The sequence below is a fragment of the Dasypus novemcinctus genome, chromosome 29, assembly GCF_030445035.2.
Source record: "Dasypus novemcinctus isolate mDasNov1 chromosome 29, mDasNov1.1.hap2, whole genome shotgun sequence".
NCBI lineage: Eukaryota > Metazoa > Chordata > Mammalia > Cingulata > Dasypodidae > Dasypus > Dasypus novemcinctus.
The window spans coordinates 21003039-21029568 of NC_080701.1; the positions used below are offsets into that span (position 1 = coordinate 21003039).

Below are 26530 nucleotides of genomic sequence, written 5' to 3' on the forward strand. Positions count from 1 at the left end.
TAGAGATTGTATTCAACCAGCTACATGAAAGCAAGAGAAGGCATGGGGGAGGGAGAGCTTTTATAAAAAACAAAACCCTATTCTTAACACACCCATCACCTACAAGCAAGAGCTATCAGAAACACCATTTTAAGATACACACATTTCAATTTTCCAACATTCAAAATAAAGCAAGAAGATAATCTGCCACAAGCAGAGCTTCCTACCTCTTCTCACCCCCACACATTGCTTTTGCCAAGAATACAAGACCAAGTAAAATAACCGATGCAATTTCCTTGTTTATTTAAAGAATTGCAGAAAACATGTTGACTGTTTCTGAGGCTTCTGAAACAAATGAATTTTCAATATTTAAAAGACTTTTCATGATCATGTTTGAAATTTTAGAGTAACAGGGATTCCTTCAGCTCGTAAAAAAAAAAAAAAGCTAGTTTTGAAATTTATAAAAAGAGTTAAATTTCACATATGCAGTTTATCAGCCTTGTTTGCAACCAGAAGGGAGAGGGAAAAAGAGAGAGGGAAAAACAGCAAAACACACACGATGGAAAACATCACTACCTTCTCTGGTGCGCATGAATAATTTTAAATGACCAAAGACATAAGGGAAAAGATTTCATGAATAGAAAGAAAGGGGATTAATAATCTAAACTGGATCCTTCCACGTTCATACTGTTGTCGGAGAAGGAATTTATTTACACTGCAGTGCCTGGGAGCAAACATGGCTGCCCCTGCCCCCTTTAAATGTGAATATTCTTCAATCCCTCACCAAAACCATCAAATTATGGCTATGTCTTTCCCTATCTTTCTATCATAACACAAACACATCTTCTCTTCCCTCAAAACAGTAAACCCACACCTCTCCATTTCACAATCATAACACCATAACCACCAGCTTCTCTTTTCTCTAGCCTTTAAAGAAAAAGCACAGAATACACATAAATACAGGAACAAAAAGCTTTCCTTTCTTAACATTTTAACAACCCCCATCTCGTTTTCCTCCCGCTTTCCTGATGTTCAGTCAATCGCTCTCGTCCCTCTCATCACTCTATTATTTTTTTCCCTATCCCAATTCTGTCTTCCAGTTTCCTAATTCCGTTCCTTAAATTGGATCCACTCTCAATCATCTCATTCCATTTTCTAATCCACCTTCTCTCCACTTTCGTTCCCTCGTTTCTCCCATGAATCCCATAAGATGCCCCCGTTTCTCGATCAAATTCCACCTCATTCCCCCATTCTTCTGGTTCTCATACTCCACCCCCAAACCTCCCATTTCTCAGACTACCCAAATCTCTAATCTTATCTGTAACCTAACTCTTCTCCTTCTCTGTACCTCTCCGGTTCCCATCTTAATTCCCGCTCCCATCCCACCTCTATTCCCAATTCCCCCTTCAGCGCCACTCCATCTCTAATCCCCAATCCGGCCTCCCCAGTCCCACCCTCCCCAATCCCTCCCACACCCCCAACCTCGCCATCTGCTCCTCCCTCCAGACTCCTTTCCACCGCGTTCAGGTCACCCGGTTCCCTCCAATCTCCACCAGGGTCTCTCTTCCGCCCCCTGCCCCATCCCTGCTCCCTCGCCATCGTTCCCTCCTCAGCTCTTCCTTCAACACACACGCACATACACATACATACATACACACACACACACACACACACACACACGCACTTTACCTTCAGTTTGTTCCATTCTAACCCCCCGGCCGTGTCAGTGCGATCACAGGAGAGACACGGAGGCCCGGAGTGGGGCTTGGATGCGCGAAGCCGCCGCGGCCGAGAGGGCTGGAGACGGAACCGAGCTAGGCCGCATGAAATCCCCGGGCTAGATTTCCCCCGCGCCGGACGCCTCTGCCATGGCGGCCGGCACCGAGGAGGGCCACGGCCGGGCCAGGCCGGGCGTGGAGCCGGGAGGAGGAAGGCTGCTGGAGGTGGGGTGGGACCGGGCGGTGGAGCGATGGGGGGGTCGCCGCGCAGCCGCCGCCGCCGCCGGAGAGGAGCCTGTGGCTAGCGGCCGGGCAGAGGCAGCAAGGTCCTCGGGGCTCGACTCCGCCTTCGCACGCCTCTCGGCGGCAGCCCGTGGAGAGCCCCCCTCGGCCTCCGCCCGCGCCCTGGCCGCCGCCGCCGCCGCCCGCTCCCGCCGCCGCCGCGCGCACAAAGCCCCCCCCGCCCCGGCTCCCCGGGCGCCGCCGCCGCCGCCGCCAAATCCTCCGCCGCTGATTGGCCGCTGGCCGCGGCGCCTGCCGGGAAATGCAGTCCCGGTGCGCGTCGCCGGCGACGAAAAGGAGGAAGAGCCTGGTCAGGGGCGCGGAGAGGAGGGGCCAGGCGCGAGAACCAGCGGGGCGAGCGGCCTGGGAGCCTAGACGAGAAATGAGACCAGCAGGCGATAAAAGCTCTAAAGAGGCAGGAAAGGAGGAGGGGAGGGAGAGTGAAAAGCAAAAACAAACCTAGGAGACAGGAGCGGGTGGGCCTGGGCCGTGAGACTGTGCTCGGCGTGTTGATACTTTTTTGTTGTTGTTGATACTTATTGACTAGCAGCACATCTAAAACACCATATGGCCCTCCTCAGAGGGACACTGCTGTACAATGTTAGAAATAACCTACAAACGCGTACCGGGCCAAGACAACCGGGAAAGAGTAGAATAACTAATGTGCCCTGTTGCCTCCTTTGGGTCCGACAGCTATCAGAGAACTCCCGATTCTACAGGGGTCTGCATCTGGAAACCAAGGCAGCAAGTTAGGACTCAAGCCTTGGGGGGCGGTCCCACTTTCACCCCTGGATGTGCGCGTCGGGTGGTTCTCCCGACTGCAAACATAAGGTGTGGCGGCATCTCAGTGTCTTCCAGGAAGCGCCCGGGCAGGCACCCGGCCCCGCTCGCCGGATCTCTTCCTGCTCCCGCTGCCGTCCCGGAGGCTTGTGGGTAACGCGAAGGACGTCAGCGCCGACTGCGCCCCAGGCCACCGGGGACCGAGAGGGCTCCGTGCTCATCACGTGCCGGGGCCCTCGGCCCTCTGCTGCTCCCCCTGCTAGACCTCTGAGTTGAAGGCGGTGAGGGCTCACGCAAGAACGAGAGGAGGAAGACAGTCAAAATTCTCTGTAACCCTCCCCATGCTGGGAAATGCATGTGAAACAATAGACCGTCCTAGGTGCGGGATATAGTGAGCTAGTCCTTCAGGAGTGTGTAGATTTGATATTTAGTGGAGCCTGGTAGTAGTGACTTGAAGCACAGAGACGTACAAAGGAAATACGGATGGAATCAGACGAGGAAACCAATAATCTGCTTTCTGAGAATGGTAAAGCCATAATCACTAGTAGACCTTCTAAGTAGACATTATACTGCTGAACTAGTTGGTACTGTTCAAGAAATTCTTGATATCTTTATCTGTAAATACCACTCAAGAAACTAAAAAGAAAGATTCCTGTAGGTCAATTATTTTAATTATTTAAAATTAATTACTATAATTTTAATGTATTGATTTAGTTTAATGTATTTGTTGTTTTGGTGGCTGTCTTCATTTTATTTTGTGAGAGAAAACAAACTACTAATGTTGAATTTCGTATTTTATAATCATCTGAAAACAGTAAATCCATGGGAGATGATAGATTGGTTAATTCAGGTAGGATTTTTTTGTTTTGTTTTGCAGTTTTATTAAGATATATTCACACTCCATACAATCCAAATGTACAATCATTTGCTCTCAGTATAATCGCGGGGTTATGCATTCATCACTGCAATCAATTTTAGAACATTTTCATTACTGCAAAAAGAAAAGCCCCATTCCCCCTCTACCCCCTATTGTTGCCACGTAGCATTGATCTGCTACCTTGGTTACAATTGATGAAAGAATCTTAAAATACTACTGTTAACTATATTCCATAGTTTGCATTAGTGTATTTTCCCCATATACCACCCTATTATTAACACCTTGTACTAGTGATGTTCATTTGTTATAGTTCATGAAATAATGTATTTATTTTTAACATAATCGATACTGAGGATGATATTGAGACTTAAGGGTTCCCATTACTATAATCATTAAATATTTTTAAACCCATAATTTGTATAATATCAAAAGTTAAAGTAATCAATATTTGTTATAAATGTCTTTTTAAAACAGACAACCAAAGGGGCCACCTGAGCCCATTTCAGTTTGATTCTGTTTCCTTGAAAGAATGGTTAAATTAGTCTCCTCTCCTCTCCTGATAATCATTTCTACCTCTAGCCTTCTTTTTCCATCTTCCTGGATCCTCCTTGCTTTGTTGATAAACTATTGCCTTGATTTGGCCCCTGGAATTTCTCCTTGAGGAGACTCTGGTAAATTGTCTCCAGGGATTTTTATTTTAGTCTGTTTCTAGTAGATATGCTGACAACAAAAGTTTAAAATTGAAGTTATGTGAAGTAGATGCATAGCCTCTTCCTGCAAAAATATTAGAGCATACATTTGATCTGCAGCCATATTTAGGAAAATGCCTGTTAAAATAATAATTTATATTTTCAGCACCTAACATCTTCTGAGGTTCAGAAGATGCCTTTTCTCCATAGAAAATGAACAATTTATTAAGACAGCAACGTAACACAATGGTCAGGACTGGAGTTATGGAGACACAATTTTGTTTCTCTTCTGAAAATTATAGACAAACACTCTTTACATAATAAATCATTTATCCTAAAAGTGAAAAATAAAATAAAATAATAATTGCCAGGCCTGGTCACAGGAAATGGCAGACATTGCTTTGAACAAATGTATTTCACCAAAAATGGTTCTTTCCCTTGCAGAATAGGTTTGCTGACATATGGCCATGGTAGAAAAACTACCTCATCTCCTTCCAAATACTGCACATAGAATTGTTCATCTGGTTTATGAATACTTAATGATTTTCACTGTGCATGGTTGTAAATGAATACAATGCATGAATAAGAAGATTTCCCAGTATAAAATGTCTCCCAGGGAACTGAGAGGAATATTTTTGCATCCTTTTATCATCTTTTCCAGAAAAGTACAGCTACATGGAAGTGCATCGATTAATTTATGAAATTAAAGTGAAAATCACCTTGCCTTTTCGAGCTCAAAATTTACCATAGAGAATAATCTCAGAGGGAAAAGTAAAGAAACCAAGGCTTTGTAGATTTTTTTATTTCTATTGAACTTAGAACGCGAAATGAAACCTCTACGTGGAGAGATGGGCATCAGACATGCACAAAGGGACCCCTAGTGGCCAAACTGAAAAGTTCTTCCTATTAACAATTTATTCATTTGATTATTAGCAGGCATATGCTTTGTGGATTAAAAGCGAGCTCCATTTCTTACTGAAATTTAATACACGCCATCTTTCATTCTTACAATTGTGCAGCCCTGGATGAGTAAAGTCTGTTCGGCTCACGTGTTAAGAGAAATATTCTCCATGCGATAGCAATTCCTTGCTGTCTGTGGTTAGAGTTCAGCCACTCATATTTTTGTTTTTGTTCTACAGCTAGATAAAATGGATGGGAAGAGATAACTAGGTAGCAAGAACATTTCTAGATCTTTCGCTTTACCAAAATGGCTCAGTTGTGCATGTTAGGAACTGAAGTGTTCCCAATACACATTTCAAACGTTGAGATTTCTACACAAACTGTAATCATAAGCAACAACTGTTAAGAGAACGTTTATAAAGCAATTTCCCTAGAATACATTCCGACTTCCCTATGAAGATTTCGTAGCATTTCAGTCCTGGGTCCTGAAGAAAAGGTGAGAAGAACGTCTTCCTTCCCGTTCCCGCCCTTTCTGCCTCCCCCGCTCCTCACTGCTCCCCCCAGGCAGTTGCGAGATTGGGCCGGGGACGGGGGTGGTGGGGGGAAGAGACAGTTAAGGAGGCTGCATCAAAATGATGTAATTTGTGACTCCAAGATGGTTACCATGGCGACTGTCAGACATATTACGCTATCAGCAGAGCAAATGCCTCTTTAATGAAGCCTCCATCAGGGCTTTCGGGGGGGTGGGGAGCGGGAGGCCACAGCCTGCGGTCTGTGGACGGGCAGAAAAACATCAATCTTGGGCCTCCCCGCACAGATGCTCCTTAAACTAAACCCAAAAGAGAAGTCATTTCACGCATGAGGAAGAGACCTGGCGGCCTCCTGGGTTGCTGCGGTGAAGGACGCTCCTCCCCTCCCGCCACCCCCCCCCCAAGTTTGAGAGTTCATTGGCTGGTGGTGCCGTCACTCAGAGCGACGGTCCCGCGTGAGAGGGAAAGAGGTGGAACCATAGAGACTTGGCCCCTGGCCCTTCTAGCTGGGGCGGGGGGCTGGGAAGGAGCTGGGAGGACCCAGGCGGCCGTTCCGGGGAGCCCGGCAGAGGAGGTAGGGCTGGGCGAGCCCTGGGCTGTGACTTGGCGCCGGGCTCCTGCCGTTTCGCTCCGGATCCCGCTGCCCACCCCCCCTCCTCTTCCTCCCGTCAGCGCCCAGTTTCGCGACAGCTTCCAGTTCCCCACCGCGCTGTCCTCAGCCCGTGACCTCGTCCCCGTCCCCCAGCCCCAAACTTTAGAGCTCGGCCTCCATTTCTCCCTGCTCCCGCCCTTCGCATCCTCCTTTCCCTTACGTATCCCGCGCCCTGCTTCACCTTGTTCTTCCCCACACTCGGATCGCCGACGAGGTTCCGCGTCCAGGTGTTTGCCCCACCCCCGCACCGAAAAACAAAGACACACCCCCCGCCCCTCACCCCAGTGAAAGCCACTGACCGAGGCAGCCGAGGGGGCGTTGTGCACCGTGTCCTAAACTATCAGAAGCAAAAATAATCCCGGGAGCCTTGGGTCATGGGCCCCCAGCGTGCGAGCTGGGCTTGGGTCCTCCGGAGAGGTGGGTTCCCACGGCGAAGAACAGGAGTGCCCGAGGCCTGAGAGCAGACGAACCGCCGGAGCAGGGTCTTGTCTCCCTCAAGCAAGAGACCTTCCGTCTTTAATTTGGCGTCCCCCCTCTTTCGCAGATGTTACTTGAACCCCTATTCAAAATGTCAGCTCTGTGGTTGAGATTTCCAGCTAGGAGAGACTCACGTACTCCCTTCCCAGCTGCAGGAAAGCAGGGGTGACAGTATGAGATGCTAAGGCTCCTAGCTGCCACAGGATGGAGAAAGGTTTTGGTGAAGCTTATTTAAGGTACAAAGCTCAGTCTGGGCTCTTTGGCAAATCACTGGAACAGGGTATCGACTTACCTCAACTTGAACTATTAGCAGGTGCAGTGTATATCTTCACTGCTACATGAATGAGATTAGAATCATTTTCAAATTTTAGGTTTTGGGGGAGCTTGGCCAAGTATGGAAACAAATCCAGGTCATTTACTTTCTACTTGTATTTTAGGCTACAAATAAGAGTGTCTTTCTCAGCGTCTTACATACTTGGCAACCATTCAAGTAGATTAGTAGATAGGATTGACCAGAAAACAAAGTGCCTATAAAGACCAGATCATTATCAGGAGCATCTTCATAGTAGAGATCATTTCTATTTGTTGGAATCTCAAGACAGCAATTTCAAACCCAGGGCTAAGAAAATATTCATGATTATTGGAAATGAATTGAGGGAATTTTTGTATCTGGAATATAATTTGCAAATGCTCTGCCCTTGCAATAAAGATACTTAAATCCTGATATCTTTATAATCAATATACTAAATTGTGTTACTTGCTCCTTTTGCATAGGCTTCTATGTTGACTAGTTGAGAGATATAAATATGGCCTTCTACAGTTGTAATACAGTCTTAGCTATTGCACGAACAAGGTAAGCTTTGGAATACCCCACAAGTATTTATATGAACTTCTTTCTTCTAGAAAACATAGGCTTTGTACATAATTAAAACTTTGTTGTTGTTTTGTTTTTGTTTTTTACCAATGCCTTTATTTTTAAAGTCTTCAAACAGATTGTTTTCTTTTTCCAAGAAAATCATGATTAACTTACAAAAAGTGGCATTTACAATGCATCTTCAAAGCACTTCCCTTTAATGGGAAAGTTAGCTTTACATATAGACTCTAAACAGCAAAAGGTAAAAAAAAGTTTCCATTTTGTTGCCTTTATAAAACAAAACAATCTAGCTTAAGTCAAAGAAATCCATTACTTCAGGTCCTTCTCATCTAGGAACCAGCACTGTTACATTATTTTCATTCAGCAAAAATCTGATCCTCCTTTTTTCTGGTGTGATTTCAAACTTAGTGATGTTTTCAAGTACTATAATGACAAAGCCATCAAATCCTAGAAGTGTGCCAACAATTTCTTTATCACTCTTCATCATTATGTGAATTCTTGATCCTGTACACTTGTCCACAATTTCTAGCAGCAGCTGCTGCGACGGGTTAGTGATCGCGTTAGCATTCATGGCTACTGTGGAAGTGGGCTGCCTCTGTTGGTTTTAACTATGTTCGTTTTTAGGAACCTGACATTTTAATGTATTTAAACTTAGCCCCAATTTTCTATATACTTTGGAACTCAGGCATATTGCATGATATGTGTGGTAGAGGTAAGAAAGTTGTAATGGTTTTAGAGTGACACCTTTGTAATTGATTAAGGTTACATGAACCCCATAGATATAAAAAGGAGGTAAATTGTGAGCAATTTTATTCTTGGCACTGTTCTAAAACCATGTGAAAGAATGGAGAAAGCTGTCTTTCCGCCAAAACAAACTCTTTGCCAGTAATTTTCTTTGCCTATATGGGTCTTATTTTTATTTACAAATAATATAATGTGCTAGTTTAACTCAAGATTGTGGGATGCTGCAAACCTAGAACGTAGAGCTCCCTGGCTGCGGTGCCCAATTATAATTCTTATTCCTAAAGTTCTTTTTTTTTTTTTTAATTCTCACAGCGTTTTTATTTATGATCTTTTTCTGAATTTTTTAAAAATTAAAGTTAATAGATCACAAGGAATATTCCTAAAGTTCTTGAGGAATCTTAGGTGAAGGACATTTTAGCTGTAAATGCTTTTCATTCAAGGATTTCCATAGGCACTACATAGACAAAGCTGAATTGTGCGATTGGTTAATTCCCCCAGGTACAGTGAAGTATTTCATTAAAACATTATTTCAGTCAGTAAAGTGGTTGACAATTAGATAGAGACAATACTTTCAAAGATAACCTCTGGTAGAAAAATGTTTGCTATTAGATTTTTTTGGGGGGGGGTACCCAGGATTGAACCCAGGACCTCTTACCTGGGAAGCAGGCACTCAACTACATCCGCTCCCTGCTATTAGATTTTTAAATCAATAGTCATAGAGCTTCTAACTTCTGATATAGCAATTTATTTTTAGGAACAAACATTAATATTTAGTTATGGAGTATATTATTCAGCCACAGAGCATAGTGCCCTTCAACTGAGGTAAAAGGTTTTATTTCATTCATGAATGGACATCATCTGTTCTTAAAATACAAGCTTAAAAAGAAAATGTTGTTTTATTTTAACCAGAAACAATGCCTCGTTCTTTATCTTTTAAATTTATAATAACATACGCTCAACTCAGAGAGTGTTGCTCTTTATTCCAGATTCCCTAGCCATTTTGTCCATCTCACGTGCTCTTCTTATTACCCATCACTTGCATTTCTTCAATTGCCAGATTCCCATTTAAATAAAACATGTAAGAAGAACCATGGAAGAAAGAAGTATTCCTATCCTAGTCAGTCAGGCAATAAAGTACTTCCCTTACAAACTAGAATAATACAAAAGCTCCACACATCAACATGCTGGCATCAAGAAGTCCCTTGTAAGCCTCAACCAAGGCAAATCACAGACAAGCCACAGGTGGCAAGCCCTCAGTCCACACAAGAAACTGACACGAAGATTAAGGAAGAAAAGCGATCTTTTAGACAAAAAATCCTGGATGAACTTAAATATTACTACAATGGATTCTACTTGCTTTGGATTGACACTAAAGTTGCTGCCAGAATGGTTTGGAGGCTGTTACATGGACAGGTGCTGACCAGACGAGAGAGACGAAGGGTAGGCAAGAACCATATTTGAGAAAGAAAATGTGAAGTTAAAATTAACTATTTAGGAACCTGGTTTTTATTAAACTCTACTTAAAATTTGCCTTAAAAAATCCCAAAATAGAAATAATAACTCTGGTGAGAACCACAGTTCCTTACTGAGTTTCTTAGCTGTCTGCAACTGACTTGCTGTACAACTTTTGGCAATATTCTTAAAATTTGTATGTATTTGCCTATAGAAGGGTTATAATAGTGTTTTCTAATCTCTCCAAGGAGTTGAGAGGTTTGATTTGTGCATCTTAAGTAAAAACTGTTTTAATATGTTAAGTATACGCATTTTAAAAACGAGTTTTAACAATTAACTATGTTATGCAAGTACAGACCCTTAATTTACATGAAAACAAAAACATTCAAACATGTTTTGATTGTCATGGTTTTCCTTGAAGATATCCCATACATATTACTTCTGCATTATGAGAAAGAGGAAAAGCCTGCCGTTCCATTTTATAAACAGCTGCAGAAAATCTGTCTTGGGTTTTTAACACTTTAGGAAAGCAAGGCAGGACTTGTTTTGTTTTGTTTCCTTCTGAGCATGTCCTGAAATAATGAATATTGCATACGCATTTAATTCTTTAGCTGCTGAGAACTTGTGCTGATCTCTTCCGCCTGGTTCCATTTGTGGTGTTCATAATTGTGCCCTTCATGGAATTCTTATTACCATTGTTTCTGAAACTTTTCCCAGAAATGTTGCCATCAACTTTTGAGAGTGAATCCAAAAAGGTTCGTAGTATATTCTAACTTGTTTCTCACCATTGAAAATATAAAGAGAACAGAGATTAACGGGTAGTATAGTAATTAGCTGAACAGTAGATAAGGTTTAGCCAAACAGAGCCTTCCGTGCTGAGTGTCCATGAAAACAGGGTGTTCTTATCAAGCCCGATGGTCACTGTGAAGGCGATGGGCTAGAAAACATAAGGAGCTCCTTCATTCTCTCCATTCTGTGCCATGGGTATAAAAGTATGGACAAGGCATTTTGAGGGGACAAAGGGAGTAGCTTTTAACTTGTTAAGATTAGGAAATGTTTTACAGATGAGATAACTTTGAGATGTAAAGAGTGAGTGCAGTTTTACCACAGTGTGTGAAAGGCATTGAGGATAGAAAGCATAACCCTCGAACTGGCTTAATGGTGCAAAATAGTATTACACAACAGGAGGCCATGGCTTGGTTTTTGTAGATGGAACAGGGAGTGCAAGAGGATCAGTGGCAGGAGATGAGACAGAAATTAGGTCTTGGGGTCAGGTTGGAAAGCATTTACAACCTAAGGAATTTAGCCTTTACCTTTAACAGTCGTGAATCATGAAAGGTGAAATTTTAAGCAGGGGTGTGACATGACTAGAGAGGTGTTTCAGAAAAATAATATTTCTGGTAGGAAGAATTGAAGAGGACAGAACCAAGACAGGAAAATTATCTGGGATGCTATTGCAGTAATTCAAGGGAGAGATGACAGAGCTCGAATTATGAAAGAAGTGGTAGGAGTAAAGATTTTAAGATAGGTTTGTGATATATTTGGGAGGTAAAATCTAATTGCGGGGAATGGATGTGGCTCAAGCAGTTGAGTGCCTGCTTCCCACGAGAGGTTTGTTTTCAGGTGCCTCCTAAAAACAAACAAACAACAAACAAAAAAAGGGAAAAATCAGCCCAGGGGAGCCTGGCTCCATGGTTGAGTGCTGGCTTCCCACATGTAAGGTCCGGGGTTCAATCGCCAGCCCTGATACCTCAAAAAATAAATAAAATAAATATTGTTATATTTAACTACCTGCCTGACAATGGTTTAATTTACTTATATTTAAAGTAATCAGGATCTAGAATTAATACCATGGCATTCCAAGATTCCAAGGAAGGTATTAGTGAATGTAGATTGAGGAATAGAGGAAATTATTTATCTAAACATTACCTCTTCTCCTCAATACTACTCATTCCCCGAACATACATATACACATCATGTTCAGCATCTTAGAAAATACTTTCTTGTTTGCTTTGTTCAAGGGATGAAAAAGTTGGAGAGAGACAGCAGAAGGAAGGGAAAGAGGAAGAGAGAAACCCTGACTTTTATACATTTCTCACATACTTTTCTCTTTCATAATATTTATCCATTATACTTTTACATTAATCTGTGGAATCACTGGATTATCATTGGTCATTAATGTTTTCTCTCCCATTAGACTAGAATTTCCACAAGGGCAGGAATTCTTATCTGTTTTTGCTCATTTTTTCCCCACAGATCTAGAATGGTGGATGCTCAATGGATGGATGTTTGGATGGATATGGATGACTGAATGATGACCAAATGAGTTCAAACCACTATATTGCCATTGTATAATTTTTGACTGAGTCTTTCAAGATCTCTCTAAAATCAATGATTCTTGTGATTGGCTGATTATTAGAATCTCTTGGAAAACTTTTAAACATATAGATTCCCATTCCTTTCCATGCCCCTAAGGCTGTTTCAAAAATGCTACCACAGTGCATTTCTAATGAAATACTAGTGAAGATAGTGTCTTAAGTGTGTACATTTAATTCTCTTCTATGTAATGCTGTGTTCATATCTCTGTTACAGTATTTAACACACTGTGTCACACTGTAAGCTATTTAGGGCAGAGATAATTTCTGTTTGTCTCTGTAAAGCAAAACCCAGGATGAGTCAGGTCAGGTGTTTGCTGGTCATACAGCCTAGATGGTTTGTACAAAGTTTGGAGATACTATCTTATCCTAAACAAAGAGAAAGCCTCACCTTGAAGTGACATTTTAGAGCTATCAAATATTTTTGATTATTGTATTGGTGAGAACTAAAAGATAAGATGAAGAAGAAAAGTTGCAGATAAGAAGCTACTTCTTATTTGCTCTGGTTTTTACCAAAATCCATCAATTAGGCCCCCAAATAATATTAATATATAAGGTAGAAATGAGCAATAACAATATTATTAATGTTAATAATATTGATAAAGTAGAGATGAACAGGAGAAAAGGTTATTTTCTCCTCTACCAATCTGTAATCATGAAGGATTAACTTTTTCCTTTTCTACTATTAAGGAAGAAAAACAGAAAAAGAAAATGGCCGCCAAGTTGGAGCTAGCAAAATTTCTACAAGAAACTATTACGGAAATGGCAAGGAGGAACAGAGCCAATTTGGGAGATGCTTCTACACAGTTCTCATCCTATGTAAAACAGGTGTCAGTCTTTTATACAATATCAGTAATATCTGGGTTAGGAGTGGTATGAAAAATGCATGTGACCATGGGATCTTTCAGATTGTTCACATATTGTTGAAACTGCAAATATGCAAGTTATATAGTATCATTAAGTACTTAGGTTTGGGTCGTCCACTATAGCCATTTGCAAAATAAAAACTTAACATGTTGAAGACGTTGCTAACTTCTCAGAAAGAACAATAGAATTCATGTCAGACTTTACTATTCCTGTTTCTTTAGCCGGTTTAGGCTAATCTCAGACAGGTTTACACTAATTTCAGACCCTCTGTACCAAAGGGTGCAGACATCAGATCAAGTCCATAAAAGCTTTGATATCTCTTTCAAGTGCTTTACTGGAAAGGCTAAATTAAATAGGAAACACATTTTAATTAGCCTCTTTGTCCCACTGCCTAGGTCCAGACAGGCCACAAGCCCAGCACAAAGGAGATAGTTCGCTTTTCCAGACTATTTAAGGATGAGCTAACCCTGGAGCACTTAGATCGACCTCAGCTGGTTGCTCTTTGCAAACTGCTAGAACTGCAGGCCTTTGGAACCAACAATTTGCTCCGCTTTCAGCTCCTGATGAAACTGAAGACTGTGAAAGCAGATGACGAAGTAAGAGCTTAACTGTAGGGAATTAGCAAGGCATTGGGAGATAAGAGTTGATTGTCTTAGGGTAGCTTTGAGAAGAAGTTCAGTATTTTCTGTTGTTGTCTAGTCATCAACAAGTTGGGACAAAATGAATAGTTTAAAGAACCATTACCGTGACAGGCTGAACCTTGATTACTCACTTTAGGAGCTGTTGGACATACCTTGACCCATATTTTTGAGAAGGCCATCATAAGCAGTTGGTAATTTGGATGTCTTAGCTGGGACTAATCTAAAGAAGTCAGGACCTGCTGGGAAGGAAATAACAGCTTAGTAGGTCCCTGACATTGCTCTACCCCCTTGTCACTGCTCCCATGAAACAGGTGCCAAAATAAATATTCTGCTGACTGAGTTGACCTAGTAAGAAGAGATAGCAAAGCTTAATGCTGGGAGAAAAAGTAGAACCTAGACATCTTATAGAAGAAAGAGACGGTTTGGACTGTAACTACTAATCAGACTCCAGAAAAAGGTGGAAAGAGTGTTTCTTAAATCTGGATGAGCTACTCTAAAGCATTCTGCTTCAGGGAGCAGGTTTCCCAAAATTGAGAAGCATGTCCCATCAGCCCCACTTAGATTACAGTTGCTGCTTTCAGAATTTTGGAATAAATAATACTGGTCTCAGAAGTACTGACGTTCTAGGTCACCAAGGAAAAATGGTATTAAATTATTTATTGGGGGAGTTTTATGGTCCAGAAAGTTTGTGGTAAGGACAGGGGAAGAAGGAGACTGGTACTTGCAACATATGGAACATTGAAAGATTTTCAAGTGAAATGTTTTTCTAATGACTCCTACAGCTGCTATGAAAGGCAAAAGGATGTCACAACCAGGCAAAATGCAAATCAAGAGGGTTTGGTACAGAATGGTGCAGAGGAGTTAGGTAAACTTTTCTCATATTATTAGTACCTGTTGGCAGGATTCCCTCCATTTCAACTGCTACTTCTGAGTCACTTTATTTTTCCAAGTTCCTGGACTTTGCAGCAGCAGTGCTGGGTACAAAGAGTCAGAGCACAAGACTCTTTGGCTTCCCTCTGAAATGCTGGAATGTAGGGATTAGGTGAAATTGGAACCAAAAGAACCAACACCATTCTTTACTTTTCTTTCAGATAATTGCCAAAGAAGGGGTGAGTACTTTGAGTGTGTCAGAACTACAAGCTGCCTGTCGGGCTCGAGGGATGCGGTCACTGGGTCTCACTGAGGAACAGCTACGGCAGCAGCTCACAGAGGCAAGTAGCAGTCTTCCCAGGCCCTTTTCACGTGGACTCTCTCCTCCACACTTTGTGGACCTCATTTGGTGATTTCTACTCTGTATGTGAATCATTTGACTTAATTTGCCTGATTTAATTGGCTAAACAGCAATGCAGATTGGTGTGCAATGGGACGCTGAAGGAGCTAGATTTTTCATTTCGACTGAGATCGTTTTCTATCACTGTGTAACACATTACCATAATCTCTGTACCTTAAAACAACATCCGTTTATTAGCTCACAAGTCTGTAGGTCAGCAATGCAGGCTGTGTTCCCTTCTGAAGGCAGTGGGAAGAATCAACTTCCAGGCTCATTTGGGTTTTTGGCCACATTCAGTTCCTTGCAGCTGTAGGACTGAGGTCCTTGTTTTCTTGCTGGCTGTCGGCCCTGGGCTGCTTTCCATTCCTAGAGGCCACCTGCATTCCTTACCTTGTGCTCCCCAGCCATCTAACTTCTCACACCGGCCATCTAACGTCTCACCCCTGCCAAATTGTCTCACCCCTGCCAAATCCCCTCACGCTTCTGATCTCTGACTTCTATTACTGACCTCTAGCCCCAGGTTTAAATGGTTTATGTGATTAGGTGAGCCCCACCCGGTTAATCTCCTGACCTTCCGATCAACTGACTTGGGACCTTAATTATATCTCCCAAATTCCTTCATAGCAGTACCTACATTAGTGTTTGATGGAGCAACTGGAGAAGGTGCATGTAAACCAGGGGCTGGGGATCTTGGAGGCCATCTTAGAATTCTGCCTACTAAAGTCTGGACGAGAGCAATAATGCTCAGTGGTTGAACCCCTCCTTCGCATGTACAAGGTCCCGGGTTCAATCCCAGGTACCTCCTAAAAAAATAATCATTTATTTCTTGAACATAGACTATTCAGTTCATATTGCTAATTGCTTTCTTGAAAGGGAATATCATTTTATAATCCCATTTTGGGAGAGTAGGATACTAACCCAACCAATATGATATCAGTAGTATGTATTATTACTCCAAAAATCCTGTTAGGATATGAGCAGATAATTCATAAAAAGGAAAATTTTAAGATGGTCTTAAACATATAAAATATCTTAACCTGACTTATAATAAGAGAAATTAAAACTATGAGATGCCACATTCACCTAATACATCGACAAAGATCCGTTTGATAACACACTGTTGGTGAAATAAGGGTATGAGGAGAGGGCACGTTGATGGTCAAAAACGAATTTGGCAATATCAAAATCTATAATTGTATTTACTCTTTGACTTAGCAGCTTCACATCTAGGAATTTATCCTGTATTCTTGCACATATGCAAAATGACATACCCACAAGATTATCTACTGCAGAACCAATTATAATAGGAAAAGATTGGAAACAGCCTAAAATTTATACGGGAATAAATAAATTATGGTATTTCCATACAATGGAATCTTTCACAGATATTTGAAAAGGGGGCAACACTACATGAACTCATACGAATCAATATCCAAGATACATATATTTCAGTGAAAAAAACAACAAAGGACCAAAACAGTGTGTACATGTCATCCTTTGTGTAAAGACAAAAGTATATAAACATATATATTTGTACGTACATAGGTTAGCTCTGGAAGATTAAGGAACTGGTGTCAGCAGTTACTTCTAGAGAGGGAAACAGTAGCTAGTGAATAAGGATAGAAGGCAGGCTTTTTTTTTTTAATATCTGCCTTTTGAATTTTGTATCGTGTACCTATTAGTTTTAAATATACTTTTTTAAAAAGCTCAGCCGACTTGCTACTTGAAAACTTACATCTCATTCTCATTTTCATTTTAATGTTTATTTCTTTGGTTAATGATTGGTTTCTTTTTCGTATTGTTATTATTATTTTGGTTTTTTGTTTATTGCCTAAGAGAGTATGTCTAGCCACTTTCATCCAGAATTGGTTGTACCCCAAGGCGGTTGAAAGTTTAAGTGAACACTCTTCCACCTCTGAGAAGGATCCACCATAGTGAGGGAGGCTGCCAGGTACAACCATAGTGCAGAAGCCAGGGCCAGGATTATCCTCGTTCTGCCATTAGTTACCAGCAGGAGCTTGGGGAAGCTGCAGCGACGCAGTGGGTGATTGTGGGTCTCTAACAGCTCTAACATTCTGTGACAGTCGGGTCTTATTCCCCTCCTGTTCTCCAGTGGCAAGACCTCCACCTGAAGGAGAACGTCCCTCCTTCTCTTTTGCTCCTGTCGCGCACCTTCTACCTGATTGATGTGAAACCAAAGCCAGTTGAGATACCCCTAAGTGGGGAGGTGAGTAACTGGGCTCATGGGATGGGCAATCTGGATTTCCATCATAGTGGTCTCGCTCCACAAGGGGCTTCTCTCTTACAGACAGGGCAGGCATTTTCTTCAAAACAACTTCTGGAATTTGGCCCAACCAGCTTTAAAATCTTTTTAAAATTCCTAAAAGAAAGTCATCTTGAACAGCTCTAGCCAAAGGGGTTTTTACTGGCTTTATTTATATATTTATTTGGTTGTTGTTGTTTTTTAAAGATTTATTTATCCTCTCCCTGCTGTGTCCATTTGCTGTACATTCTTCTGTGTCTGCTTGTCTTCTCTTTAGGTGGCACCAGGAACCAATCCTGGGACCTTCTGGAGTGGTAGAGGCGCTCAATCTCTTGTGCCACCTTAGCTCCCTGATCTGCTGCATCTCTTACTCTCTCTCCTCTGTGTCTCTTTTTGTTACGTCATCTTGCTGTGCCAGCTCTCCATGTGGGCCAGCTCTCTGCTCGGGCCAGCTCTCGTGGGGATGCTCCGGGAAGTGAACCCTGGACCTTCTGTGTGGTAGACGGGAGACCAATCGCTTGAGCCACATCCACTTCCCTTTTTACTGCCTTTAATCCTCCCCATTGATTAAGGAAGTTTACTAATAGGAAGCCAGTTTATTCTTTTTCCTTATCTAGTCTTTGTTAGCAAAGGCTTTTTTTCCATCCCTATTTCTCTTTTTAGACCCAATTGAATGGTTCCATTCTTTCATGTGTATTTCATTTATCCCCATTCCTATTAATTTTAAAGTCGTGAATGGCTGATCTAGGATGTAAACTTTTTGTCTTCCTTTAACTCATTTCCTTAATGTTTCTCTCCTGGTACTTTACTGAAGAACCCAGGATTGTCCTAACTGCTATAAGCATCTTGCTCAGGGCCCATCAGAAAGGGCTCTCACTTTTCTACTTTGTAGCTTCATGTCTGACTCAGAATCTTCATGGGCGAGAAAGAACATTATAGAAGACACTATGGGTGTGGTTTAAATTAGACTAAGGACAGAGTAAGAACCAATCATTTTAATCTTAGTTATGCTGTCTTTAGGCAGGTTGAGGAAAAGCATTTGAAGTTCAGCAGCAAAGAAGTGTACTTTAGGAAATGCTATCCTGCCTTCTCCTTCCCTCTTTCCAGAGACTAATCTGGATTTGGGTTTAGTCCAAGCAGGATTTTAGGGAGTCCGGGCCAATTTTGGAGCACAGACCATGTTCTTAAAGGCTGGCTAGTGAGTTCTCACTCGAATCAAACTTCTGAATCCATTTAAGACAGGTCAGAGTTACTTGTCATCCTTAGACTGCTCTTAGTAGCAAGGAAATCTGGAACTAACAATGTGTCAGCTAAATTTGGGTTCTGAGTTATCTAGATGAGCATCAACTCTTTATCCAGTTTTGCTTTCTGGGGTGGGTGAGAAAGACCTAGGAATTAAGGGTAAAGTGACAAGTTCCTGTGCATTTTATTGGTTGTTTTTCATTCATGTTTTTAAAACTTCCATTCTCCATATATATAAAATGATAACAAGTAACAGACTAGGTTCTGTAAAGAATTTAGAGATGTCGACTAGGACGGCGGACTTGGCCCATTGGTTGGGGCATCCGTCTGCCTCATGGGAGGTCGGCGGTTCAAACCCCGGGCCTCCTTGACCCGTGTGGAGCTGGCCCATGCGCAGTGCTGATGCGCTCAAGGAGTGCCCTGCCACGCAGGGGTGTCCCCCGCGTAGGGGAGCCCCACGTGCAAGGAGTGTGCCCCATAAGGAGAGCAGCCCAGCACGAAAGAAAGTGCAGCCTGCCCAGGAATGGTGCCGCACACACGGAGAGCTGACGCAGCAAGATGACGCAACAAAGAGAGACACAGATTCCCGTGCCACTGACGACAACAGAAGTGGACAAAGACGCAGCAAATAGACACAGAGAGCAGACTACCGGGGTGGGGCCGGGGGAGAGAAATAAATTAAAAAAAAAAAAATTTTTTTTTAAATAGAGACATTGACTCAAGTATAATTTTGGATTTATGTGTGGCCCTTTTCCTTCCAAAGCAAAGTAGTTACCTACTTCAAAGAGCTATGATATATATATATATATATATATATATTTTTTCAGACCTAATTAATATGATTTTTAAAGGTAGGTTAGATAGCTGTTTTAAAACTCCCCTCTCATTTTCCTTTGCTGCAGGTGCTACTAAGCAACACCTACCATTCTAAAAAAATCAGGCAAATTTAATAAGTATTTATTAGACAGTAGAACCAAAATTGGCAAATCAATGGCTTGCTAATGATGGAGGATTTTAAGTACCAGAATCTAGTAAGAGTGCAACTTTTGCATATAGGGTACTTAAAATTCAAAGATAAATAATACTAAGTTGCTATTTCAGGGACATATTTCATATATTACTCATGAAGGGCATAGTTTGAAGAGGAAGTTAGGGATTTAGTAGAAAGCAAGTTGTGCTAAAATAGCATTGCCTTCTGTAGACGTGCTTCTGAGTTTCAGGAAGAGCAGAAAGCTTTCTATGTATAAAATATTTCTCTCCCTAGGCTCGAAAGACCAGTGTTCCTGTCGAATCACTTGCTTCTCCAGAATCTAAAGAGAATGTGGTGGATTTTACACCTCAACAGAAGGGAACTAAGGTTAGAAAGTTACTTTTCATTTGATCAAGTCAAAATGAAAACACAATGACTTGATTTTCTCTTAATGAAAATGAATTTCAATACAATAAGTGTTCCTAAATAAGGGATATCTATTGTAATGTTTGGTATGTAATTAGGTTCTAGATGTTGCCCTTTGAACTGTGTCAGAATATGAAGTAGCTGTTAGAAATTCCTGGTAGGCCTAGCAGTGTGACTGTAGATGGAATACATATTCTGTTTTAAATCAGTCATCCAATGCTCAGTTCTGGTGTTTAAGGATGAAGAATTTACACAGCGGCCTCCAGTTACGTCATCACCACCTGTAACCCCATCAACACCTCTTTTGTTACCTGAGGGATCTATCACTTCTAAAGAAACTGTAAGTATCTAAGCAGAAAGCCTTCCCTCTAGAAAGCTTTTTTCTGAGAAGGAAGATGGTTTATTTCAACCGGCTGAGTCGCGACTCCTGTCCTCATAAAAACCGAGCCTCTAGATAGCTTTAAGTGCAGTAAGAATCTAGAATCACAACTATTGCAAAACACTGCACATTCCTCTTTTCTTACAAACAGGAAATTGTAGGCTGAAGTTTAGTCATCTGATAACCACTATTTTTTTTTTTACCTGTTATCCAAAAATGGAAAGAAAAAATCATCAACCAATGCAATCGTGCATCAGACCTAAATATGTTAAGTCCAGAGGCTATTTACAATATAGGCAAATCCTTATTTTTTTCTGTGCCAGATGGAAATAGTTTCCATACGCTGTGTATCTTACATAGGCTTCTGATGTCAGGAAATAACAACAGGAAGACAATTTAAATCTTAGGGGAAATACATTAAATAAGAAGTTATTTATCTGTCAGGTATTCCCATTTGGGTAAAAGAATATGGGGCAAGAGCAGAAAGCATGGCACAAGTAAACAGTGGAGGGTCATGGATGAGTTGAATTGTGGTGGCTCTACTGGCTCCTGAAGGACCAGAGAAGCTGCTGGTGGGACAGACGATCTGTGAAAACGCAGATGGGGTAAACATCCAGAAAATGATCTCAAGGCACACGAGGTCTTGTTTGGACGCCTCTTTGATTTTTATTACCAAGATAAATTATAAACTCAATTTTGACTTTGTCATTATTTTGACCAAAGACACACAAAAACAAGGGACTCCTAAGGAACTTAACATCGAATTGTGACCAGTGCTAAAGTGCTATGTTTTGTACCTAGACACTCAAGGGCAAATCACAAAAGACATCCCAGAACAGCAAAGCTCGTTCAAAAGGAGCCTAAGGACCACTTGAGGACGCCGCAGCTCACTCTCTCCAGCTTCCAGTCCTCTGCCATGGCATCCAGAGGACCTCCCCGCTAAGACTGTCCCTACCTGGCTTGACAGAGGACCAGCCATTTAGTCTGTTGGGCAGTCATCCAGACGATGGCAGCAGGGAGACCAAGTACAGACCCTTTAAAGAAATACAGCTGCCAAGTCCACTTCCTCCGCACCACTGTCATGTACGTTTCCAGGGAACTTTACAAATTCTGAATGTGAAAAGCTCCCCCTCCCGCCCCCCCCAACCCATGTTGTTTGCCAACAGCTTCTTATTTGTGTGCAAGACCTTTAAAGGGAAGGCTTTTTTTTTGCATAATGAAATCAGTTTGGCACATTAGATACCTCAGTCTCCCTGACTTGGAATCCTGAGTAAGACCTTGGAAACTCCAAAAACCATTGTAAGAGCACCTGACCAGCTTTTTTCAGGACGACCCATCAGTAGGAACAAGGCCCTGGAAACCCAGTACCTTAGCCATGAGACAGATAATACTTCCAAGTAAAGTCTTTCTGGATATAAAGAACAAGCTCCTTGGAAGAGAAACCAAGGAGTTAAATAGACTGGCCATCAAAAGGTTTGGCTGTTGCTCAGCTGTTCCGACAGACACCCCCCGCCCCCCTTGGGCCTGCAGGCTGCAGGAATCTGGGCTGCTGCCACCCTCTTCTAGCACATATGGCTTTCATTAGCCACTCTTTTGCTAGGAAACATAATTAAGGGTTTAAGGCTTAACCATTTGTTTGTGCTATGTGTGTGTTTTTCTGGTCTGTCACAAATAAGACTGTTAGTCACAAGATTTGTTAAAAGTCTGATACAATCCCTATGTTACCCAGTAATAACTATTATGTTCAGATATTTATGTTGATTTTCAGTATTGTCAATACTGAAAAAACTTAATAGATTGCCATCAGCTGACCAACAGCTTTCTTCCCTTGGGGAGTAGAAGGGAAAAAGGTATTTGGGGCTGTGGGTGATAAAATTAGAATTCGTTAATTTCTATGAAATTGGAAGCAGTTAGATGGAAGTCAGTTAAACCATGTAAAATGCAGATCTGTTCAGTCTGGGATCATCTAAATAAGGAATGTCACGAGTACCTCACAGCAAGAACGTGCCCTTTAAAATGCTTCCCAACCCTCTTCGCCGTGTACTGCTAATGAACCCCAGTTCTTTTGGGAATGACGACTCCCTACTGCGCAAATGCAGCATTCCATGGAGTCTTGCCACAGGCCTAGCAAGGTGATTCACTGTCAATTTTCTCATTTCTGCACCGATGGGGTGTTTATTTTAATTAGTCTGCATTTCAAGAGTCGAATGTGGGAAAGGGATTAGCAAACTTGCTCCATCCTGTTTAGCTGAATGACTCCTGTGTACTGCTGGGCTGCTCCACAATTCCCTCTGCTCCCCCTACAAGCAGAGTGGGGGCGGTTAGGTCAAGGGGCTGCGGGCGCCCTTGGTCCCGGCTGGCCTTCTCCACTTTTGGTGCATCTAGGCCTATCAGACGCTTGATACTTCTCTTCCTGTTACAGTAGCTTAGAGAAGGCGCAGACCTTTTGCTTTCCTTACTGAAGTGCTTGACTGTTGGGTTTCATCTTAACTATCTAGCCATGCCCAAACCTAGCTAGTGGCATTCTGGCGAATGCTTAACCACCAGCTCTGACTAGGGAAGAAATGCACACAGGCGGGGTGCAGCACACAGACCCCAGCCCTCCTGGAGTAACAAAAGCCAACTAGACCTCTAGGTGGCTGCATGTTGGTGAAATGTGCCATTACTCCCTGCCAAGATGTGCGTATGGGAGGCGTTACAGTATAAAGGGTCCTGAATACTGTTGATGCCACCTAGAAAGACCTCGGCCCAGACCGAGTCGCTCTCAAGGGCGGGTTCTTGCTGGCCTCCCTCGGCCCGACTCTCATTAGCGGAGGGAAATGGGACGATATTCCGAATTGCCCCACAGCTTTTTCCATCCCCCTGTGCTTTCCTCCAGATCTATCATCTCAGCTCTGCCAGCTGCTGATAATCTCATTGGTTATACTTTGTAGGCATTCTCTAAAACAGACTGCGGTGATGTTAGATCTGGCTAGTGTTTCATACACAGAGTTCTGCTGGAACAGAGAAGTATGGATGGCAGTTTACACACATGAACCTGCACTGTGCCGTGTCTAATTCTGTACTTCGCTCATTACACTAGTCATCCCTGATGAGGTCAAAGAAATAATTTGTAATGCCAAGACCTAAGGCTGAAGATTTCCCCTTCACCACCAGTACACATCTGTAGGTAAACTCAGGTTAACTGTAAAGCAAATTGGCACGTTACCAAACGCCACTGAGCTCTTAGCCTGCTGGCTCCACCCAGTGGTGGCTGATAGACACAGCAACTTCATTATCATTGACGAAATGGATTTCTTGCTTCATCTGGCGTTCAATCTTACTTACCTGAGATCAATACATTACATTAGCGGCACCAAGGGACTGACGATCCCCAGCCCACGGCAATCAGGCAAGATGGAAAGGCAGTATTGATCAGTGCTGTGGTGATCCCAGGCCCTCATCTTTTAACTCTCAGGAAACCAGACAGATTCAGTGCTCTGACAGCACAACGTCTTCATTAGATAAACTGGATTCCTTTTCCTCAAGAGACCCAATCTGGTCATCTAAGTAAAATGGCCATTTCATTTTCTTTCAGGTCAATCTCCCTCTCTTTTATCTGACCGCCACTTTGGTGTCTGGGGAAGCTCGTGGGTGATTTGCCCATAATGGCAAGGGCATTTATAACAGTGCCATGTAGTTCTCCAGCACCTCTCCCCCAGGAATAAAAAGTCCTTTATAGCTTCTCCATCCATTCACACAACGCTGCTTCAAGGTAGGGCAAGGCAGAAGTTATCACCACTGTTTTACAAAGACAGACACCAGTATACGTTCCCAAAGCAAGCGGTTTTAAGGGCTAAAATTCATTTCCTGGTTCTGTTCACCAAATTATGCCTTCTTTAAACATAAACACAGATTTTAATATCTTGACAATTGCATATTTACAGAGAAGCAAGGGTAAGAGACTTTTACAATAGCGACCGATGCTGCAGCTGCCCCAAATACCTCGCTCAGAAAGGAAACTTAAAGCAGCTATCCCATTTTTCCCTACAGAAATGAAAGTTTATTGAGCTTTCCTTTGTAAAAAAGTATTCAGAAGTAATCCAGCCATAGTTGCTAAAAGTAAGCTTTAAGTATAGAGGCTGAGGAGTAGGTAAGTTGAGCAACAGGGTACTTAGAAGCTAGAATCCACTTAGTGAGTATAAGATAACCAGCAGGTGGCAGAAGTAAATTTCCAAGCAGCTAAGATGCAAAAACCTCTAGAGTTTTTTTTTTTTTTCCTCCCCCCTTTCCTGAGGAACGGGGTGCAGTTTGTACAGGAAGAACTATAGGAAGCCAAGCTCTGTGATAGTCCCAACAAATGTTTTCTGGTCCCATGGATGCAGGAAGAATGGTGCAGGGGAGGATAATGAACAGAGTAAGTTAGGAAAACAAAGCAAGGGACCTGGCACGTGAAGCTTGTCTCAGGCGGCCAGAGTCACAGAGAAGCACAGGCGCAACCACAGCCTCACGGAGCGGGGAGACGCGTTTAGCTGGGTTTGCGCCGCAGACCTGGTAATCGTCCTTAGCTTCCCCCTTCATCATTTCAGCTCTCCGCCCTGGCTGTTCCTAGGCAGGCCCCCGCCCTCGTCTCTGACCCTACCCCACCCGCTTCCTCTGAGGAAACGATCTGCTGCTGAGGGCTGCTCAGGCCTTGGCTCCCTGCCCGGCCCCCCTGGCCCACTGACAGCAGGCTCCTGCCCCTGGTGCAGATGTCTTATTTCCCTGCCTTTCCAGAAGGACTGGCTAAGTCCAGAGTTTGTCCTCGGGAGGTCTCGTGGAGGACCTAAGAGGAAGAGGTTAAAAGGAAACCGCAGGGGACGCGCAGTGCCCTCCGGGCAGATGCTAGCCCAGGGCCGCTGAGTCTCACTCTGTTTTAGATGACATCCTCTCCCCTGTCACACAGCCCAGGGAAAAATGAAGCAGCAGCAATTTTTATTGAGGGACCTAAACTGAAAATAGGTTTAGAACATAATTTAAAAAAATAAAACAGCAAAAATAGCAAAAAAATATATGACCTTTTTAAAAACATTTTCTTTTTTTTTTTTTCTTTTTTCTTTGTTTTTAATATATAGCAACTGATGCCTCCCAGCCACCAGGAGCATTTTACCCAACGGGTAAATCTCTGGTAACAACCCTTTTAAAAAGACATGTAAATATATACTCAGATTTATACACTTTGTGTTTTCTTCGTAGCTATGTACAAAGCCCCCAGTATGGGGCTGGGCCCCAGGGCACGACAATGCTCCCAGCCTTTGCCTCACCATCCTCTGGTACCAGGTATTTGGTCAGCAAAGCAAATTAGTACCGGAATTTAATAAGCCGCTGGCACCATCTGTGTGTAGCAGAGGTGGCCTTCGCTCGAGGCCTGAAGCACGGGCCTCTCCCTACTGCTGTAGCCCTGAGGACAAGGCACCTGCCACCAGAACGCAAGGGGCTTCTGGGTTAAAGTAAACTAGACAAAAACCAACACAAGAAAGGCTCTGTAAGCTCTCGCCGGCGTGCCTGCTCCTCGCCCGCTCCCCAGCCCTCCAGGCAGTGCCCAGTGGCAAGGAGGGGGTCTTGGTCCCAGGAAGGGGATGGAGTGGCCACCTGCAAGTACCTGCCTCTGTGGCCCCACTCTCTCCCCAACAGGCTGAGAGGCAGAGCAGGAGGAGAGGTGGGCTCGGTGGGGTGAAGGCGGGCCACACAGGAAGGCCTCAGGTGGCAGCCGACTCCTGCCAGCAGGAAGGGGAAGAGGGGAAGGCAGTGCGTGCAGCAGGGGCTTGTGGGCGCACGTTACAGTTGACGATGGAGTGTGGGGAGTCTGGGAAGGGTGGTCGTGGGGTGGTGGTCAGCGTCGTTTGAGTCCGCCATTGGCAAGCTGGGCTGGATGTCGGGGCAGACAGGGCTCCTCGGGCAGCGGCTCATGAGAGAAGACAGAATCCTCCCCTGAGGAGCACGTGGAGCTCCGGGTGTCGGGAAAGCTGGGGGAGTATTGGTCCAGGGGCATTGACAGGTCCAGGTACTCCTGTGACAGGAGAGACAAAGAGCAGTGGACTGGGCATGCGCCCATAGAGATGCACCTGTTTAAGGACAACGGGAGCACCGACAGGTTAAAAAAAATAAATAAAGCAGCTTGGATG

The 26530-nt window shown here is 43.1% G+C and overlaps 4 protein-coding genes across 23 annotated transcripts in view; 2 read left to right on the forward strand and 2 right to left on the reverse strand.

The window, feature by feature from the left end:
- The window catches only part of NSD3 (nuclear receptor binding SET domain protein 3), a 109739-nt gene extending 107609 nt beyond the window's left edge, over positions 1-2130 (reverse strand). For 2 of the 9 annotated variants that reach the window (XM_058290020.2, XM_058290017.2), the window contains exon 1: positions 1669-2130. The gene's annotated coding sequence lies outside the window, so the exon portion shown is untranslated. The remainder of the gene's footprint in view (positions 1-1668) is intronic. The other 7 variants (XM_058290021.2, XM_058290025.2, XM_058290023.2 and 4 more) reach the window with 5 other exon arrangements.
- Positions 1848-2354, forward strand: LOC139437828 (POLG alternative reading frame-like). The gene has a single exon (XM_071212557.1). The coding sequence runs from the start codon at positions 1848-1850 to the stop codon at positions 2352-2354; it is 507 nt and encodes a 168-aa protein (XP_071068658.1).
- Positions 2355-6068: 3714 nt separating this feature from the next.
- On the forward strand, positions 6069-25578 carry LETM2 (leucine zipper and EF-hand containing transmembrane protein 2). Of its 6 annotated transcripts, none has more exons than XM_071212661.1 (11): positions 6288-6329; positions 7659-7737; positions 9489-9942; positions 10566-10709; positions 13020-13157; positions 13592-13792; positions 14929-15048; positions 17221-17334; positions 19877-19969; positions 20247-20348; positions 21189-25578. In XM_071212661.1, the coding sequence occupies exons 2-11, from the start codon at positions 7691-7693 to the stop codon at positions 21249-21251; spliced, it is 1476 nt and encodes a 491-aa protein (XP_071068762.1). In that variant the 5' UTR covers positions 6288-6329; positions 7659-7690; the 3' UTR covers positions 21252-25578. The 6 variants fall into 6 exon arrangements, with proteins under 6 accessions (XP_071068763.1, XP_058146019.1, XP_071068764.1 ...); XM_058290034.2 differs by lacking the exon at positions 6288-6329 and adding an exon at positions 7034-7120; XM_058290036.2 differs by lacking the exon at positions 7659-7737 and having other exon boundaries at positions 6225-6329.
- The window catches only part of FGFR1 (fibroblast growth factor receptor 1), a 52406-nt gene continuing 51199 nt past the window's right edge, over positions 25324-26530 (reverse strand). For 6 of the 7 annotated variants that reach the window (XM_058290030.2, XM_058290029.2, XM_058290028.2 and 3 more), the window contains one exon: positions 25563-26415. In XM_058290030.2, coding sequence (XP_058146013.1) covers positions 26239-26415 — 177 coding nt within the window. In that variant the 3' untranslated portion in view covers positions 25563-26238. Of the gene's footprint in view, positions 26416-26530 lie in introns of all 7 variants that reach the window. The other variant, XM_058290033.1, reaches the window with a different exon arrangement.